The 16,237-nt window shown below is 43.7% G+C and overlaps 1 protein-coding gene across 10 annotated transcripts in view; it reads right to left on the bottom strand.

Annotated features, from left to right (window-relative positions):
- The window catches only part of C2CD3 (C2 domain containing 3 centriole elongation regulator), a 39,106-nt gene that overhangs the window by 15,962 nt on the left and 6,907 nt on the right, over positions 1–16,237 (bottom strand). For 8 of the 10 annotated variants that reach the window (XM_072924457.1, XM_030264589.4, XM_072924456.1 and 5 more), the window contains 14 exons: positions 15,665–15,871; positions 15,093–15,205; positions 12,918–13,036; positions 11,821–11,943; positions 10,645–11,085; positions 10,241–10,392; positions 8,705–8,948; positions 7,794–7,977; positions 5,865–6,045; positions 4,700–4,872; positions 3,660–3,780; positions 2,239–2,507; positions 1,790–1,879; positions 118–738 (listed from right to left, as the gene is read on the bottom strand). In XM_072924457.1, the coding sequence (XP_072780558.1) occupies positions 118–738; positions 1,790–1,879; positions 2,239–2,507; positions 3,660–3,780; positions 4,700–4,872; positions 5,865–6,045; positions 7,794–7,977; positions 8,705–8,948; positions 10,241–10,392; positions 10,645–11,085; positions 11,821–11,943; positions 12,918–13,036; positions 15,093–15,205; positions 15,665–15,871 (3,038 nt within the window). The remainder of the gene's footprint in view (positions 1–117; positions 739–1,789; positions 1,880–2,238; positions 2,508–3,659; positions 3,781–4,699; positions 4,873–5,864; positions 6,046–7,793; positions 7,978–8,704; positions 8,949–10,240; positions 10,393–10,644; positions 11,086–11,820; positions 11,944–12,917; positions 13,037–15,092; positions 15,206–15,664; positions 15,872–16,237) is intronic. The other 2 variants (XM_030264575.4, XM_041713954.2) reach the window with 2 other exon arrangements.

Here is a 16,237-nt window from a genome sequence, read left to right as displayed (position 1 = left end):
CCACCCTGGGATTCTGTGGAGGACAAAACAAAGCTGTGAATAAAGTTACTAGAGAAGGAACCACATTAAATTGCCAAAAAGAGGAATGAAATGTGACCCTGTGTTTCAGTGACTCACCACTAACACTTAGTGTTCTCCTGGATCTCTCTGCTAATGTTGCCAGGTCGACGTAGGCAGATCCAATAAGACGATCTGTATCGAGGGGTCTTTCCACCTCATTTTCCTTGCCATATGCCCACCACACCTGGATTTCTAATTTCTCCTCTCTGAAGAACCACAGCAGCCCCTGGCTCCTTCTGAGAGTCACCTTGCTGGGTTTCCTGAAGCTCACCGTAACGTTCTCTGCATCCTCACTCACTTTCGGCCGCTTGAGCCACGTCCAGGTGGCCTCCTGGTTGTACAGTTTGTACCTGAGGTAGCAGTGGGTGCTTCTGTGCAGGTGTGTCTGGCCGGCCAGCAGCACACAGTGCAGTGGCAGCCACACCCTCGGGGTGGAGATGGTCACAGCCACCCGGCCGGCACTCTGCTCCCAGTCACCGCTCCCGTCCCCGCTGTCCTCGTGGAGCTCCTTGTCGCTCCACCCCAAGAGCCTGGCAGCCTCCAAAACACGCTCCCTGTCACCCTGATGGGCAAAGGCAACGGAGACTTCCAGCCCTCCCACAACGGCCTGCACGGCGTCTATGCGGCGCGGAGGCATCGGCTCATCCGAGAGGGTCACCGGGTACCAGCCTGAAATGCCTTCGGGAGGAAAGATCCCGTTAGACTTGTCCCAGCTTTCCAAAAATGTCTGTGAAGAATGGTCACCTCCCTGGCCATCAATCAGGGACCAGAATGCCAAGGGTTTATTTCTCATTTGGAATTGTATTAAATAATTTCTAATTTGAAAGAGCAATGAGTTACTGGCCTTCTAAAAACCTCGGCAGCAGTTCTGATCCCAAAGGATTTTTCACTTCATTAACAACACCCATTTTACAATGAAACTGCATCCCTGGGATATCCAATTATAAAATTATGTATTCTCATTTCTTTCCTCCTCTCTTCCCATTAAAAACAACTTCAGAATTTTGGGCTGGAGAAAACGAGAACTTCACTGAAATTAAAGCAAAAGTAACAAAGGCAATAATAAAACCATAATTATTACAAGGTTTAATAATCTCAAACTAATATAGATAGAGGAGATCGTTAGTGGACAGATATGTGAATAATTTTTTCACAGAAATGTCACAGAATATTCTGAAATGGAAGGGACCCAAAAAAAGCACTGAGATATTTCACACATAGTTAAAAAACACAAAAAAGAGTTAATCCTACTACTTTCTAATTATCTAAGACTTTTGTTTCCAACTTTGACATCTGAAAAGCGGTCACTGGTCCTGCACTAAACTGCAACTCATGGACTTGACATCCTTTTTGGACTTTCTATCTAGAAAATAAACAGCACTGAAAAAAGTCCTAAAGATTTTAGGCACAGGTTTCAGCTGGCATGGAGTTAAATTCCTTCATAGTAGCCCTAGAATATTCATTCAGCCACTAAACATCCTACACCCTGAAAACAGATTTTCAATCCACAACTTTTATGTGGCTTTTTTAATACAGGATTTTTACTGAACACATGGGGAACATCTGAAATAACTTTGGTCTAAAAAAAACCCAGAAACTCTCCCCAAAACCAAAACAACCCCCAAAAACAGGAATGGAAATAATTTTAAGGCATTTCAATAGCATTTACACAGAATGTAAATGTGTAAATCTATGCCTGCAAACCAGCTGCACAGCACTGCTGTGTTACCTGATCTTCTTGTCAGCAGATCTCTGGTTGGAATCGTGACTGTCCCAAGAAGATAATCTCTGGATGTTCTGTCAGCCAATTTGTCAGTGTCTGGAAAGAGATAATTTTGTAAATACACCCAACTGATACATAAGGTTTAGAAGTGATTGACTGGAGGACAGCTGGTAAGAGGTGATCTTCATCACTGGGAGTCTCAAAAACTCTTTGCACAAGGGGAACAATCTCTCCCAAATTTAGATAATAACATCTATTAGCAACTGCAGAGGTCCCTGCACAGGGCTATGAGCAACCTGACCTCCTGGAAGATGGCCTTGCTCATTGCAGGAGGGCTTTTGCAAGTCCCAACCCGAACTATTCCATTATTCTAGGAGTATTTTTTTTTTTCTACACTAAAATTAAGGGGACTTCTACACAAGTATTCAATCCTTGCAATTGTCTATTGTCCTTACCTGACTTGGTGCTCTGATGGTAGATGGAGAAAAAAATACTGGCAGACTGCAAGAACTCCCCCAGAGAAGAGGTTTCTCCACTGCTTTTCTGAGTGATGAGATGACAAGGGAACTCCAGGTGCTGTTCAAACTCTGGGCAGAAGGAGCAGGGCACGGCTGGTGTGCTGCGTGTCTGCGCCTGGGGCAGGAAGGACAGGAGCACACACACATAGGCATTCACTCCCACCCCTGCGTAGTACTGGACAGAGGGGTTCTTCTGGGCCACAGCTCTTCATTCCACATGGGGAAAAAAAAGGAAAGAAGGAAAAGAATGCAGATAATGCATCAGGAATCTAGGAACTAACATGCTCAAAAGAGAGGTGAACAGATGGGACTAGCAGTGAATGTTCTAAGTCAAAATGCATGTGTATTCTGACTGCATTTTCATCTTTTCTTTCCATCTGAACATACTAGGAACAGATATGAAATGGTGAGAGGAGTTCATCACTGGTGGCTGTGCACTTATCTGTGCTTGAGAAAGTACTTAGCACCATTATGGACACACAGTACTGCAGAATATCTTCCCAGAGAACCTGCTCCAGAAAGAAGCCGAAGGCCAAGCCACATTATTTTTACAGACCAGAACTGACCAGTGAAAGGAGGTGAAATTAGCAAATGGAACAATTTACAAATAAACCAGAGCCAGGCATTACTCAGATCATACACCTAAAGGATGAGGGCTCTGAGGTCACTCCATTCCCTTGACTTCTCCAAGCACCATACAACAGTGATCCTTACCTTTCAGGATCTGCTTGAATTCAGATGGACCAGGGTCTCACAGCAACACTGAGAAAGGGCCAGACCATGGCTCTGGAATGACAGGAGCCATCCTTCTCTTCTGGAACTGACTCCCTCTATTCTAGCCCTTTCCTAACTCTTGAAAATCACATATTCTGGAACTATGTCCAGCTGATACCACCCACTGGCAGCAGAAGCCTTAAGGTGGAAAGGAACATGTTTCATTTCCTAGTCAGTTTATTGAGGTTTTCACAGTGAAATGCAAGAAAACAACCTCGGCTAGCTTTTAAATAGCATCAGCAACACCAGGATCCAATGCCCAATAGATACCATCTTATATCAGCCAATTTTTGTATCGGTCTTTGGTGTAAAAAAACGTGGAAATGTAGGAAAACATGTCCTGCCAACCTTCATCCTTCTGCAGAACAAATGCTCCACCCTGTACTGCAGCTTCAGGAACCAGAAGAACTGCTGATGGTCTTTATAAAGCAATTTTCACTTTGGAGCAGGACCCACTTTGAATCTTGGTCTCTGCACATGGAAAATTTGCCAGCAAGAATTTGATCTAAACTCATGCCGCAGCCTGCTGCCTCCAGATAAAGCTGTTTTAAGTGAAAAGTAGTCCTTTTTGATTTAGGCTTTACCTGGCTGCTGCCTGCAAACCAGCTGCCCTGTGTATTCGTACAGAAAGTGACACAGCTTGAGCAGTTATTCCAGCTGCTATTTTCATGGATCGCTGGTACCTCACACTCACATCGAGCAAACCTGGATTAAACAAAAGAAAGAAAGGAAAGAAATGCTCAGCCCTCAATGCAAGTACATCCAACAGACTCGATGTTTAGCTATACTTATTAATACAAAACTTACTCTATTAATGAGTATTTTCCTAAGAAAAATAACTCCACTAATCCACCGGGATTGGCAGTGCAAGAGGCTGCACTTCAGCCAGGAGGTACCGCCGGATCCGGGAGGTACAGTCGGACCCGGGAGGTACAGTCGGACCCAGGGAGGTACAGCTGGACCCGGGAGGTACAGCTGGATCCAGGGAGGTACAGCTGGATCCAGGGAGGTACAGAGGGAAATTCCAGGATCGCATCCCGCCAACCGCAGTGGCGCCCTCTTGTGGCCCACCCCCAGTATGGCAAGCCCGGGAGCCGACTCAACTTCTTGAGAGTTTGAGGGTTTCCTGTGTTTAATCACGGATTTTTTACTCATTATAGTGTTAGTGAAAGCTGGGAGGAAAACCACTCCTGGTTGGTTTCAATTGCCAACGCAAATCCATATTTTTATTTGCCCTGGAGGCAAACAGACTTTATATTGGCAGAATTTGACACAGAATCAGAACTAGTTTGGCCGGAAAAGACCCAAAAAATCATGGAGTCCAACCATTCCTCCAGCACTGCAAACGCCACCACTCTCCCACATCCCCAAATGCCACATCCACACAGCTGTTAAATCCTGCCAGGGCTTGGGATTCCATCATGGCCTGGGCAGCCTGTGCCAGGACTGGGCAGCCCTTTAGGGGAAGAGATTTTCCCTAATATCCAACCTAAACCTCCCTGGCATAACTTGAGGCTGTATTCTTCGTCCTTTGCACACCTCAAACACTATTGTGCTGCCCAGAGGCTTCCTCAACTGAGCCTGGTTTTTCCACATGAAGGGAAAACTCACAAGCCTTGCTCACCTGAAGAGCGCAGATGAAATTCCTCTGAGGAGTCAGCCCGGGGCACCAAGGGAAGGTTAAATGTTTGGATCCCTATCTCTTTGCGGTGCTGCAGAGTCACCATGGCACAGAGCCGTGACAAAGGCAAGGCCCCTCTGGCAACCAGATGGTCTCTGACATTTGGGTAATAATACCTGGTAGGACACAAAAAAACAGCATCAACATTTCTCTCAAACTGCACAGAAGTCAACTTCAAGTGTGTTCAAAGCCTAATTAGCCTCCCCAGCTAAGGGACAAAAATAAATGTATTCCACTGAAGAAAAGAATCATTAAGTGCTTAAACAGATGATGCTACAAATATATACTTGCACTAGCCCTAACAAATCAACAAGCAGGAACTCCACTAAAAATTGGCATCCCAAAGAAAAACAAGAGAACGACCTGGCGCCAAATATTCTCTGCTCTCACTTCTCATTGATAAATGAAAATACCTCTCTTGCAGAACAGATTTGAGGTACCAGATTGTCAGTGTAAAAAATTACTCTAAACCTTTTCTTAGTGCATTACTTGGCTTCAGCTTCATCCTAAAACAAATTTTGGTGTTGTATCTTATGAACAGCCCATAGTAATTCTTGTGTGACTTTGCAAATTTTAAAAAGCCTGACTGCTTTACTGCAGAATGAACAGATTATTATCTTTTTATAAGCTATTTGTCTTCATGGCTTCTGCTCTCCATTACTAATAATTAGTTCCAGTAGCCAAAGAAACATTTGAATTTACAAAACACTTTATATTATTTCTGTTATACTCAGGAATTTGTATGAGGGAAAAGAGCAAATCCAAGACAATGAAATTATACTTTCAGGGTTCCATTAAGTAAAATTTAGATGTGTCAACCATTTTAACTACTTTTAGATTGTTATGCTGATTAAAAGATGGAAGAAAGCAAATTAATAACACACACTTTTTAAGTTATAAAAAGGAGTAATTAGGACTCTTGGTGGGGAAAAAGGCCTACATGTTTTAAGTGCAGATACTCATCACCAAATGTTGAGGAGCTTACCTGTTTTTATAGCTATTATTAAATAATACTATGAAACATCCATTCCAGAGCTGGAGATTTTTCAAGATCAGATGTACCTCTACCAGTATTGCTATCTACAAATAATAGGACGTTGTTCTGTACCTGCACCAGACTTCAAACTGGATTCCTCCTCCTGCTGCTCCTGGTGCCATAAATGCACTGACCAGGAGCCTCTGGACTGGGACATCAGCAGGAACCAACAGGGAATGATGATGTTCGTCATTAAAGATGGGATCAGGGACACACAAAGTGGTAGCTGTTCTAAATGGCTTTAATGTGATGCCTAGAAGTCAAGCAGAACTGGTTAGAAGTGGTTGCAATTGCAGCTTTCAACCTTTTTCTGCTTGCAATCCTTCAGGAGGTAGGACCCATGGACAGAGAGTGAAATGCTCCTGGAATAAGGCTTGTTCTTCTGAGCTTCCCTTCACAAAGCTTTGACAAGCAATCCATGCAGCCCCATGACCCTGTGAACTACATGCTGGGAACTACTGTTAAAAAGGCAGCACAGAAATCCCACAGGTATGGCAAGCACGTTTCTCTCCATCTTAGGATATTTCATAGAGGTGCACAGAGAGAAATTAAAGAGAAAACAATTTCTATTTCTGCTCCTTGCTTTTCCTATGTGGAATGTGTTTGGAGAATTGTTTACCTGGAGTGAGTGCTTGATTGGATTGTGGTGAGGATTGTTTGAGCCTGATGGCCAATCCAACCCACCTGGGGCTGGACTCTGGAGAGAGGGTCACGAGTTGTGAGAGATAGAGAAAGTAGTATGTAGTTTTAGTCTCTGCCTTTTTATATAGCATATTAATGTATTTTAGCCATAGTTATAATAAAGAAATCATTCAGCATTCTGAATTGAGTCAGACATCATAATTTCTTCCCATTGGGATAGCCTGCATTTACAATACACCGGATTTACTATGGAACCATTTTATTGGCTATCATTTTCAGTGGGAACACATATTAGTGCTGCAAAGCACTCAATACTATGTTATTTCCTACAGTTACAATTCTTTAAATATTCTTTTATAATCTGAAATATGGTGGGTTTAGATTGGATATTGGGAAGAAATTCTTCCCAAAAGGAAGGTGAGGCCCTGACACAGACTGCCCAGAGCAGCTGTGGCTGCCCCTGGATTCCTGAAAGTGTCCAAGGCCAGGCTGGACAGGGCTTGGAGCAACCTGGGACAGTGGGAGGTGTCCCTGCCCATGACAGGGAGTGGGAATAAATGAGATTTAAGGTCCCCTCCCACCCAAACCATTCTATGTTAATCCTAGTAATCTAAACCAAGCAACTCTTCTCTTGGTATATCTGTGAAAATCACAGAATTGTAATGGTTGGAAAAGGCCTCTAAGATCATCAAATCCAACTGTTAACCCAGCCCTGCCAAGGCCACCCAGTAAATCACATACCCAAGTGCCATATCCAAACACTTCTTGAACATTTCCAGGAATGGTGACTCCACCATTGCCCTGGGCAGCTGTGCCAGGGCTTGATAACCCTACTAATGAAGACTTTTCCCTACTATTCAACTTAAACCTCCCCTAGCATGACGTGGGGGCCATTTCCTCTTGTCCTGTGGCTTGTTGCCTGGAAGCAGAGCCTGATCCCCACCTGACTGCACTCTCCTGTCAGGTAGTTGTGGAGAGCAAAAGAAGCACCCTGAAAGGCTTGTGCATGTAAAGCCTTTGCTGAATTTCACTGTGTGAATTTCTATTCCCTACAGACCTATTCCTGCATCTTTGTCGGACCAGCTGGCACAGCCGTCTAGCACCTTTAACAAAAGGTACCATGTGAAGAGATTTGGAATTAGGTCTCTTTTTTCCACTGGGAACTTGCCACCAGCCTCAGAAAAACAAGGCTTTGAATTCAGTGACACAGCCCAAGTCCAGTTTTCCAAGAAAACAAGTGCTGGCTGCATGACAGCTCAGAAAAACATGACCCCTCTTACTTAGGCAGAGAGAACATAACTTAATTATATTTAAGTAAAACAATGCTCTAAATAAGGGAAAATTGTAAAACAAACTTACCATCCTCATGCAATCCAGGTCCTTGCAGTGCACCACAGGCAGCCTCCTGAACTGGGAAATAGTACTGGATGTAGCAGTCAGCTTCTCCCCAGAGCGTGGACTGTAAGGGAGTGAGTCCCTTCACACTCTCTACATGGATCTCAAACACATGCTCCACCAGGTCTTCCCCTTCTGGCTCCAACTGCTAACAAAAAAAAAGGGGGAAACCACATGGAAAGGATGTCTTTTAGGAAACTGGGAACATTTTAACAAGTTGCCCAGGGAAGTGATGGAGTCATACCTGGAGGTACTTAAAAGCCATGTGAATGTAACATTTGGGGACATGGTTTAATGGTGGCCTGGCAAGGCTGGGTCAGTGGCTGAGTTCAATGAGCATAGAGGCCTTTTCCAATCTAAACAATGACATGTGATAAGGATCTAAGAAGCCTGAGATGGGGGACAGAAAAATCACATACTATTCTCCTCCTAAAGCTCACAGAAACATCTGAAAAAATGTTTTGGAAGTCTGAAAGAAATTTTTTTTTTTCTTGCAAAGTACATAAAATGCATACAAGTTTCTACCTATCCAACTCCAAGGCAGCGGCAAAACCTCCACAATAAGGCTGTGAGAATTAAGATTTTCTGTAAATTTTGCTGTTTTTTCGTTTTTATTATTACTAGACTTGTGAAGATAGAAACAGTGGATATGCAAAGCAACAAAAAGGGCAATAATATCAAGACTGGTGAGAGCAAGCTGGTAAAAAAAAAAAGAGTATAAACAATATAATTCTGTGTACAATTCGCAGAATAGAACAAAATTTGCTACAGCTTCAAGAAGAGATTGGGGATCATTCATCTGTTAATGAGCCCACTGATAAAACCCTTTTGACATGTCCTTAACAGTGAGAATGGGGAGCATGAAGAGTAAATACCACTGTGGGCTTTGTAGCTGGGTGGTCCAGAGAGTGGGGAGGACGTGGTGTGACTGGAGGTGCCATTCCTTCTCCAGTTTTGAGCCTCTGCAGTGCCACTATCTGATCAGCTGAGCCCATGGCCAGGGTGACCCTCAGGCTGCCGCTCTTGCTGCCACTGAAAACGTCCATCACGGGCACGTGGCCATCCACAGCCACCACTGGGTACTGAGCCTGCAGGAGCAGGTGGGAAATCTTGGGATCCCTACAGAACAAACCCAAAACAAACAAAAAAGCCCCAGCATGAGCCATCTGAATAGAAGCAGGATCACACAGAACTCATTTTAGATGCGGCTTTCAATGCTGATAAAAAACAATCTCTCTTCCTCTGAAATTTGTCTCGCATCTCATCTTCACTCAGCAGAGATCCATGAGCTGCTGGGTGCAAGAAGCTATTTTCAGCAATGACAAAGGGCAATTTCCCAAAACCTAACAGTACTTCAGCTATCAGACAGCCTAGAGATCTGTGAATGAAGGGACGAGTGAGAACAGGACTCCACTTAACACCCTGTAGCCATATTATACTTTTATGAGGTAGTTATGTGCCTTTGGGCATGGAAGAAAAGAAGGAAGAGTGACAGCCTTCCAGAAAGATGTAAAAATCTCCAATCAGTCACTGAAGTTACCCAAGGCCAGGTTGGATGGGGCTTGGAACAACTTGGTTGAGTGGAAGATGCCCCTGCCAATGGCAGGGGTGGCATTGGATATGCTTTAAGGTCCCTCCCAAGCCAAACCACTCTGGGATTCTAAGATACACACAAATAATCTAGAGTGGCTTACTAAAAATATGATACAAATGACAGAGTAATAACTAACAAAGTAGTGACCAGTTAGCTCCAGCACCACCTGATTTCCATATGTCATTAGGTCTGACCAAAATAAATCCTTTGCACTAAGAAGAATTTCTTCTGTCCAGTATTTCCAGCAATTTAAACTGTTCTAAGCAGGTATGTTACTTAACTGAACAAGAAGCCAATAGATTAAACCCAAAAAGAATAAAGAACTCTGGAGAATCCCATCAGATAAGAACACAGTTAAAAGATGGTTTTAGAGACTTTTTGACACCCAGGCTGTGCAAACCGACAGCATCCCTGTGGGATCTCTGCAGAGCATGATTAGGGGAGAACCCAATCAGTCACAATCTTGGAAAATCACTGATGGAAAGCCACACTTCATTCTCCTGTGCAGTCACTTTGATTTCTTCTAGTTTTATTCCATCATAGGATCACAAGTTAGGCAGGCACCAACCCTGATGCACCACAATGACTTATTTCTCACACTCTATCTGTACTTCTGGACCAGGACAGTGTAACTTACACCCTGCTCACTGTAGGAAAGGGCTATAGGAAGCCTGGCAGGGCAAAAATGCCTTTTGCTACGAAGTGTAGCTAAGAATGCTTCTGCACAACCCCCACACACCATCACTGACTTCCTTCTCTAAGCTTTAGCTAGGATGTTTCCCAACCCAATTAAAAATGGGGAAAAAACCAACTTTACTTGAACGAGATGTAAAACTGATGCAGAGGGAGTTTCACTAATCCCAGCAACTTGTCACAGCCAGGGCCTCCCAGCTTGCTCCATGCTTCAATAATCATTACATTGTTCTTCAGCCGCTCCAAGTGTTTGGAAGTCAATGAAAAAGGCATCACCTGAAAGATTTAAAATCAGAATTAGTACCCAGAATACACTGGAAAGTATTGGTTAAGTACAGAGTATTCTGGTAAGTCTACTTTATTCCAGTCTTCAGAATTGCGCTTTTTAGAGATAGAAGTTAAAAATTAAATGTGCATTCAATAGAGCCAAGCAGAGACGTTTCTATGTATCTATATAACTGTGACAGGTATTTCTCAGTGGTGAATACCACACTTCCACCAGTGTGAAATGGACAACACGTGACTTGCCTGAGAAAAATTAAAGGCAGGCTGCGTTGTGCCCCAGATGACAGTGGATCTCGTTGCCTCCTCAGTGCTGAGCAGTTTGCAGTTTAGATACACATTGCAAGAAGTGGGGCGCCCACAGCCTTCAGCAAAGAAGTCCTTTCCATCAGGCACCATCAGGAGCACGTGCAGCAATAACCCATCCTCCTCAGCTGGGGCTCTGCGTGCCAGCACATCCCAGGCTGCAGCAGCCAGCTCAGGGCGCAGTGGCTGCACCATGTCTCTGCTGCTCGCTCCCGGCTCTTGGCAGTCCTGGGGGCTCCGTGTGGAGCAGAGAGGGCTGGCTGCATTTACACTCGTCCTGCTGGGCTCCTGCAGCGCCAGCTGGGCACCTCTCAGGGTGTGAGCTGGCCTGGCAGCGACGTGGGCCAAGTCTCTGCTGCTGGCTGCAAGCTGCAGGGACACCTGCAAGGCAAGGCAGAGCTCGCCAGATGTGCCCCATCTGGAAACAAGGGATGCAACAGGCACTCAGCAAAACAAAGCACACCTGCTCCAGAACTCACCCTGGGGCATTATGCTGGTTGCAAGCTACAGCTTTAGCTGTTAAATAAACTACCATGGCTTTAAGAAATAAAGTGGAACCTGGAGTGTAAAACCACACAATTACAGATTAATTATTGAATGGTCTGGGTTGGAAGGGACCTTAAAGCTCACCCCATTCTTAACGCTTCACCTGCTAATACAGGGAGCTGTTTATCCTCGGAACTGTCAAATCTTTCAAACTGTTAGTGCTTCTCATTCAGAAGCTGAGCAAACTGGTAGAAACTTTGGCTGGAGAAAATAATCCCTGAAGTGACAAGGACAGGGAAGATCAGGCCTCCATAGCAGCAGAGACCTCAGCTCATGCCATATGTAAAGAAGAAGCCAAAGCTCCAAGCCCTGAATATGTGCCACTCAAAATTTGCCTGTAGAGTGGTTTCTGTATTCAAGTCCCAGCTTATTGACAATATTCCTAGACATGCAGGAGTTTCAAAAGTATTTCTCCAAAACCCTAAGGGTTCATTTTATTTTACAGTGGTCTTGCAAACCTTTGTATCCAAGATTTGGTAAATTGTAACAAAGAGAGAAAAGAGGAGTTAAAAATAAGAGTGTGCAGCCAAAATCAGTAACAATTCAAGCCTGAGCTGGTAAAACACATACCTTTAGTGGCCCAACTTGTGTGTGATCTCCCTCCTTTTCCACAGGTATATCCTGGCTGACACTGAATAGCTCAGCCTCAATCACCCTGCGGAGCTGAAGTGCTGCTGAGCCAATGGCCACAGCCTGAGGGCAGGCAAGGAGTTAATTTTGCAAGATTTCTCAGATTTAAAGAAGTTTTGTAAAAAAAAAAAAAACCAAAACCAAACAAACAAAAAAAACCAAAAAAAAAAAACTTTCTGGGAAACCACAAGCAGCCATAGACTCTCCCACTCCCACCATCAGTTGTACCAATAGGGATTTGGGAAATCTCCTTTACTTCCAATTTCAAGTCTCACTAGAACAGTAAGACAAATTTTCCTGGAACCTACTGCAAAAAAAATTATAGTAAATCAGCACAATTTCCATACTGAAAGATGCAATTTACTCCCCCATTAAAAGAAAGGCAGATATCCTTGGTGTTGATTTAAATAACAAGCTGAGTTACCCCCTCTCACCATCTTCATCACAGGCAGATGGTTATGGAAATAATCTTATCAGATAGAAATATACCTTTTCCTCCCCCAAAATGCACAAGTTCCAGCTGTTCTTCACAGCTCACATTACCTCCCTTACGCTAGGCAGGGTAAAGATATAAAGTGCAGCCATGTGAACTCATCCTACACTGCTAAAGGAGTTGTGTTCTCATTGAAGGATATATTGTTATAGCTGATCCAATGTGCTCAAACAACAAGAGAGCAGTCTTAAAGATGAGGGAAGTACAATTTTTTTTGCTTGCCATTCTCGATCTCAGAAAATCCTTTAATGAAGTGACAGGAGTGACAAGCCTGGAACAATGAATGGCTCTGGCCCCAGGAATGCCAGGGCTCCAGCATTTGGACACCTCTCTCAGGGATGCACAGGGTGGGACTGGGCTAGGGGTTGGACTCGGTGATCCTGTGGGTCCCTCAGAATATTCTGTGATGACTGAGCAGCAATCAGTAAAAAGTCATTTCCCTCCTAATACCTGACTGTCTGCACTGACTGTCTGTGGGAAATGGAAATGCAAAGAATTCCATTGCTTTTCAATACACAAAGAAGGAACAACCTCTAATAAATACCTTTTTCTGTGTGCTTTTTCTCATGTAGATTTTAAAAGCCAGGTCAGAGCTCCACCAGTGCTCGATCATCGTTCCCGTGAAACACACAGGGAACACAGACTGCTGCTGGAATTTCACCACTGGAAGGAAGAGAGGAGCAACAAATATCCAAATTACCTGATATAAATAAACTTTCCACTGTAGAATCATTTAATTCTGCATTGTTTATTAACACCAAGGCTGAAGCAGGCTGGTTTTCATTTTTGAAGGCCAGCAAACAGCTGGAGTCCAGCAGGACAAAATTAAGATTATGAATTAAAAAATAATTAAGAAATTATTAAATACATTAATGTAATTCAACATGATAACAGTATTTAAAGACTTCAGGTGACACCAAGTCTCTGCTATTCTAGCATGCAGTAAGACCTGCCCTTCCTCAGTGGGAGATCCCTGCCTCATTTTAACTAACACGGTTCAAGATAGCTCTTGAGGAAGTAAAATCTGAGCTGCAAGAAAAATCACAGCTTCAGGAGAACAGCAGTATCTGAAAGCAGAGACAGAATGAATTCACATTCAGTCTGGAAAGGAGTACCAGAAGTACAATAACAGTGCTCACAAAGGATAAGGAGTATTCTTGTGATGACAAAAATGCAGGTTATACACAGATAAGGAAACTTCCAACTAGATGCCCTGCTCTTCCCCACCTTGTCTGGGATGGCTGTGGAATCTTCCCCATTAGGCATATCTAATAAATTACATAAACAACTCTCAGGAAGAATAATGCTACAGTGGATTGAAGTCTTCTGCAAATTATTTTCAGCCCAATCTATTTTTCTAGGTCCCAAAGAGCTGGACTCTACACAAGGCAAAGGGCAGGAAGATGGATGAGCTTTGGATTACAAAGATTGTATTACAAAAGTTCAGAAGAGACAGATGTTTTTTCTGGCCACAAATGGAGGAATATACAAGAGAACTCAAAATCTCTCAAGTGCCACTCAGAAAGATGCAAAGCCAATGAATGACCACATTTGAAAGTCACTCTTTTTGGCATTCCCGTTTGTGAGAAGACTAGGCAGAGAGCATCTTGCTCATCCAGCATTCTCTGCTCAGTGGGAACAGAAACAGAAATTGTTCTCAGGGATACAAACACCCGTGACTCTCAGTACAAAGATTAATGTCTGTCGATTTAAGCACAGGACTGGAGATCCCTTGGATCCAGCAGATTATGTGAGCTATTGGAGATACTATATGACATACTTCAACATCTGGGAAATTATTTATTTGGGCTATAAGTATCTCTGATATTCTAAAAGTACTTGATCATCCTCCCACTATTGCAGAAAGAATACTGGTGTTATGTTCAAATGAAGGAATGGGTTTACTAACTTGTTCTTTCCCTAGGAAAAGAAATTTGAAAATCCCAGTATGAATATTTTTAGAAGGAAAAAAATAATGAAAAAATCCTTTTGGCTTCCTTCTCCCTGACAGGATCTGTAAAGACGTTTGAGGATTCGTATCCGAAGTTGGGCGCCAGTCTGTAAAGACGTTGGATGGGGTTTCCACGGATGGATTGGGGTGAATATAAGCGAGATCTCTGTTGGTTGCTCTTGGGGGATGAGGTTTATTCAGGATGCATTGTGGCCCTGCCTTGTGCTGTGCAGCAGCACGTGGCTGGGCCTGAGGTGATGGGGAGGGGAGAGACAAAGGGGGGAGCAGGGACTCCCGGAGGAAGTTCCAGGAGGAGAGGGGAAGATCCAAGAGCGCGTCCGGCCCCCCGGAGACCCCTTATCAAGGGGGGCTTCGGGGTGGGCTGGAACAAGACTTGGGCCAATGGGTTCATAGACACCTGATGGTTCAGGGGAGGGTTACAGATGTGGGGTGAACCATACATTCTGGGGGTGAGATGGAACAGTCCATTTGACTTTTGGACCCCTCTGTAGGTGAGGGTTATTGTCCAGCCAGTAGGGGGCATGATATTCATCCTGGCTGTACTATTGTGGTTCTTAATCATATTTATCTACTCTTCCCAACATCGATCATTCCCCCATCTGCAGCACAGCAACTCTGGGGCAGAGGTGCCACTGATCATACTGTGATTTTCAGGCAGCAAAGGAAATATGAGGAAAACACTACTAAATAATTTCTAAAAGATGAAGTCAACAAAATAAATCTAAGGGGGGAAAATGACGCTCTTACCATCATCTGTGATTTTACTTGAGGCTACTCGAATTGCTTCTGTTGCTATGGAAACCTGTCCTTTTCCATCCTTGGAGACTCTCACAGGAAAGTGGTACTCCACAAAGAAGGTGCTGTGAATAAAAAAAGGGGAAGGATGACCACAATCCATCAAGAATCTGACGTGAGTCATGAAATTTAACACAGCAGGCAAGTTCCAGATTCACAGTTGACTGCAACACTTTTTTTTTTTTTGGATAACTGAAACACCTATCCTACTAATTCTTTCCATAGAGTACATATAGGCCAGATTCTCCTCCAATAAACCCCCTTTTATTTTCAGTGTACTGCTAGGCCCAAAGTACATCTGCACCTCCCCAAAACCCTGGGAAAGGCACAGCCCAAAGTGAGCCCACATCAGGATAAAACAGTCACACCTCTAACTTTCCCAAGTTCATGGGATACAATTTCCTCAGAGGAGCAGAGGCTCCAGAAGCCTGGAGAGCTTGGGGAAGCTGCACTACACAAGAGAGCTCAGGGAAATCTCCCCTGAAGGCACAGTAAACCAACCAGCAAGAAACAATCCCCCTTACCACTTATGAACAGACAGAGGCCATGGAGGTTTCCCCAGTAAACCTTTCCTCCTGGAGGAGATCTCGATGCTCTCAGGAGGGATTTTCAAGCTCTCTATCGTGACTCTGGCCAGGTGTATTTGCTGCAGCAATGCCAACCTGTCTGTACCCAAGGATGTGAGAAGAGCCATTTCTCTGTGGTCTTCTGGAGGAGCAGTGGGAGAGCAGCTGGAGACACAAAACTGAGGTTCAGGACTGCAGAAACATTCTTGACATGATCACATGAAAGCAGAATTGTATCTTGGTGGGATGTTGCTTTAAAATAACCCAAGGTTCGCTAAAATATACATTTTTAACAAATTTTTACAACAAATTTGGTGATCTCTGTAATTCTCTGTAACAAAAAATCTTAAAATATCTGGGGTCCATAACTGAAAAAAAAAACCAACCCAGAAAGTGCATGTTATGCACTATTGATCTTAAAACATCTTATCCTAACTCTTCAAAAAGAAAAGCTTCATTTAATGCCATGTACAAAAGCAGGGAGATGATACAGTTATACACAAGGACAAGTCTCTGCTGCAGAGGAACAGC

The sequence above is a fragment of the Taeniopygia guttata genome, chromosome 1, assembly GCF_048771995.1.
Source record: "Taeniopygia guttata chromosome 1, bTaeGut7.mat, whole genome shotgun sequence".
NCBI lineage: Eukaryota > Metazoa > Chordata > Aves > Passeriformes > Estrildidae > Taeniopygia > Taeniopygia guttata.
The sequence above is the reverse complement of the archived record's forward strand: the minus strand, read 5'-3'. Positions and strand labels throughout refer to the sequence as shown.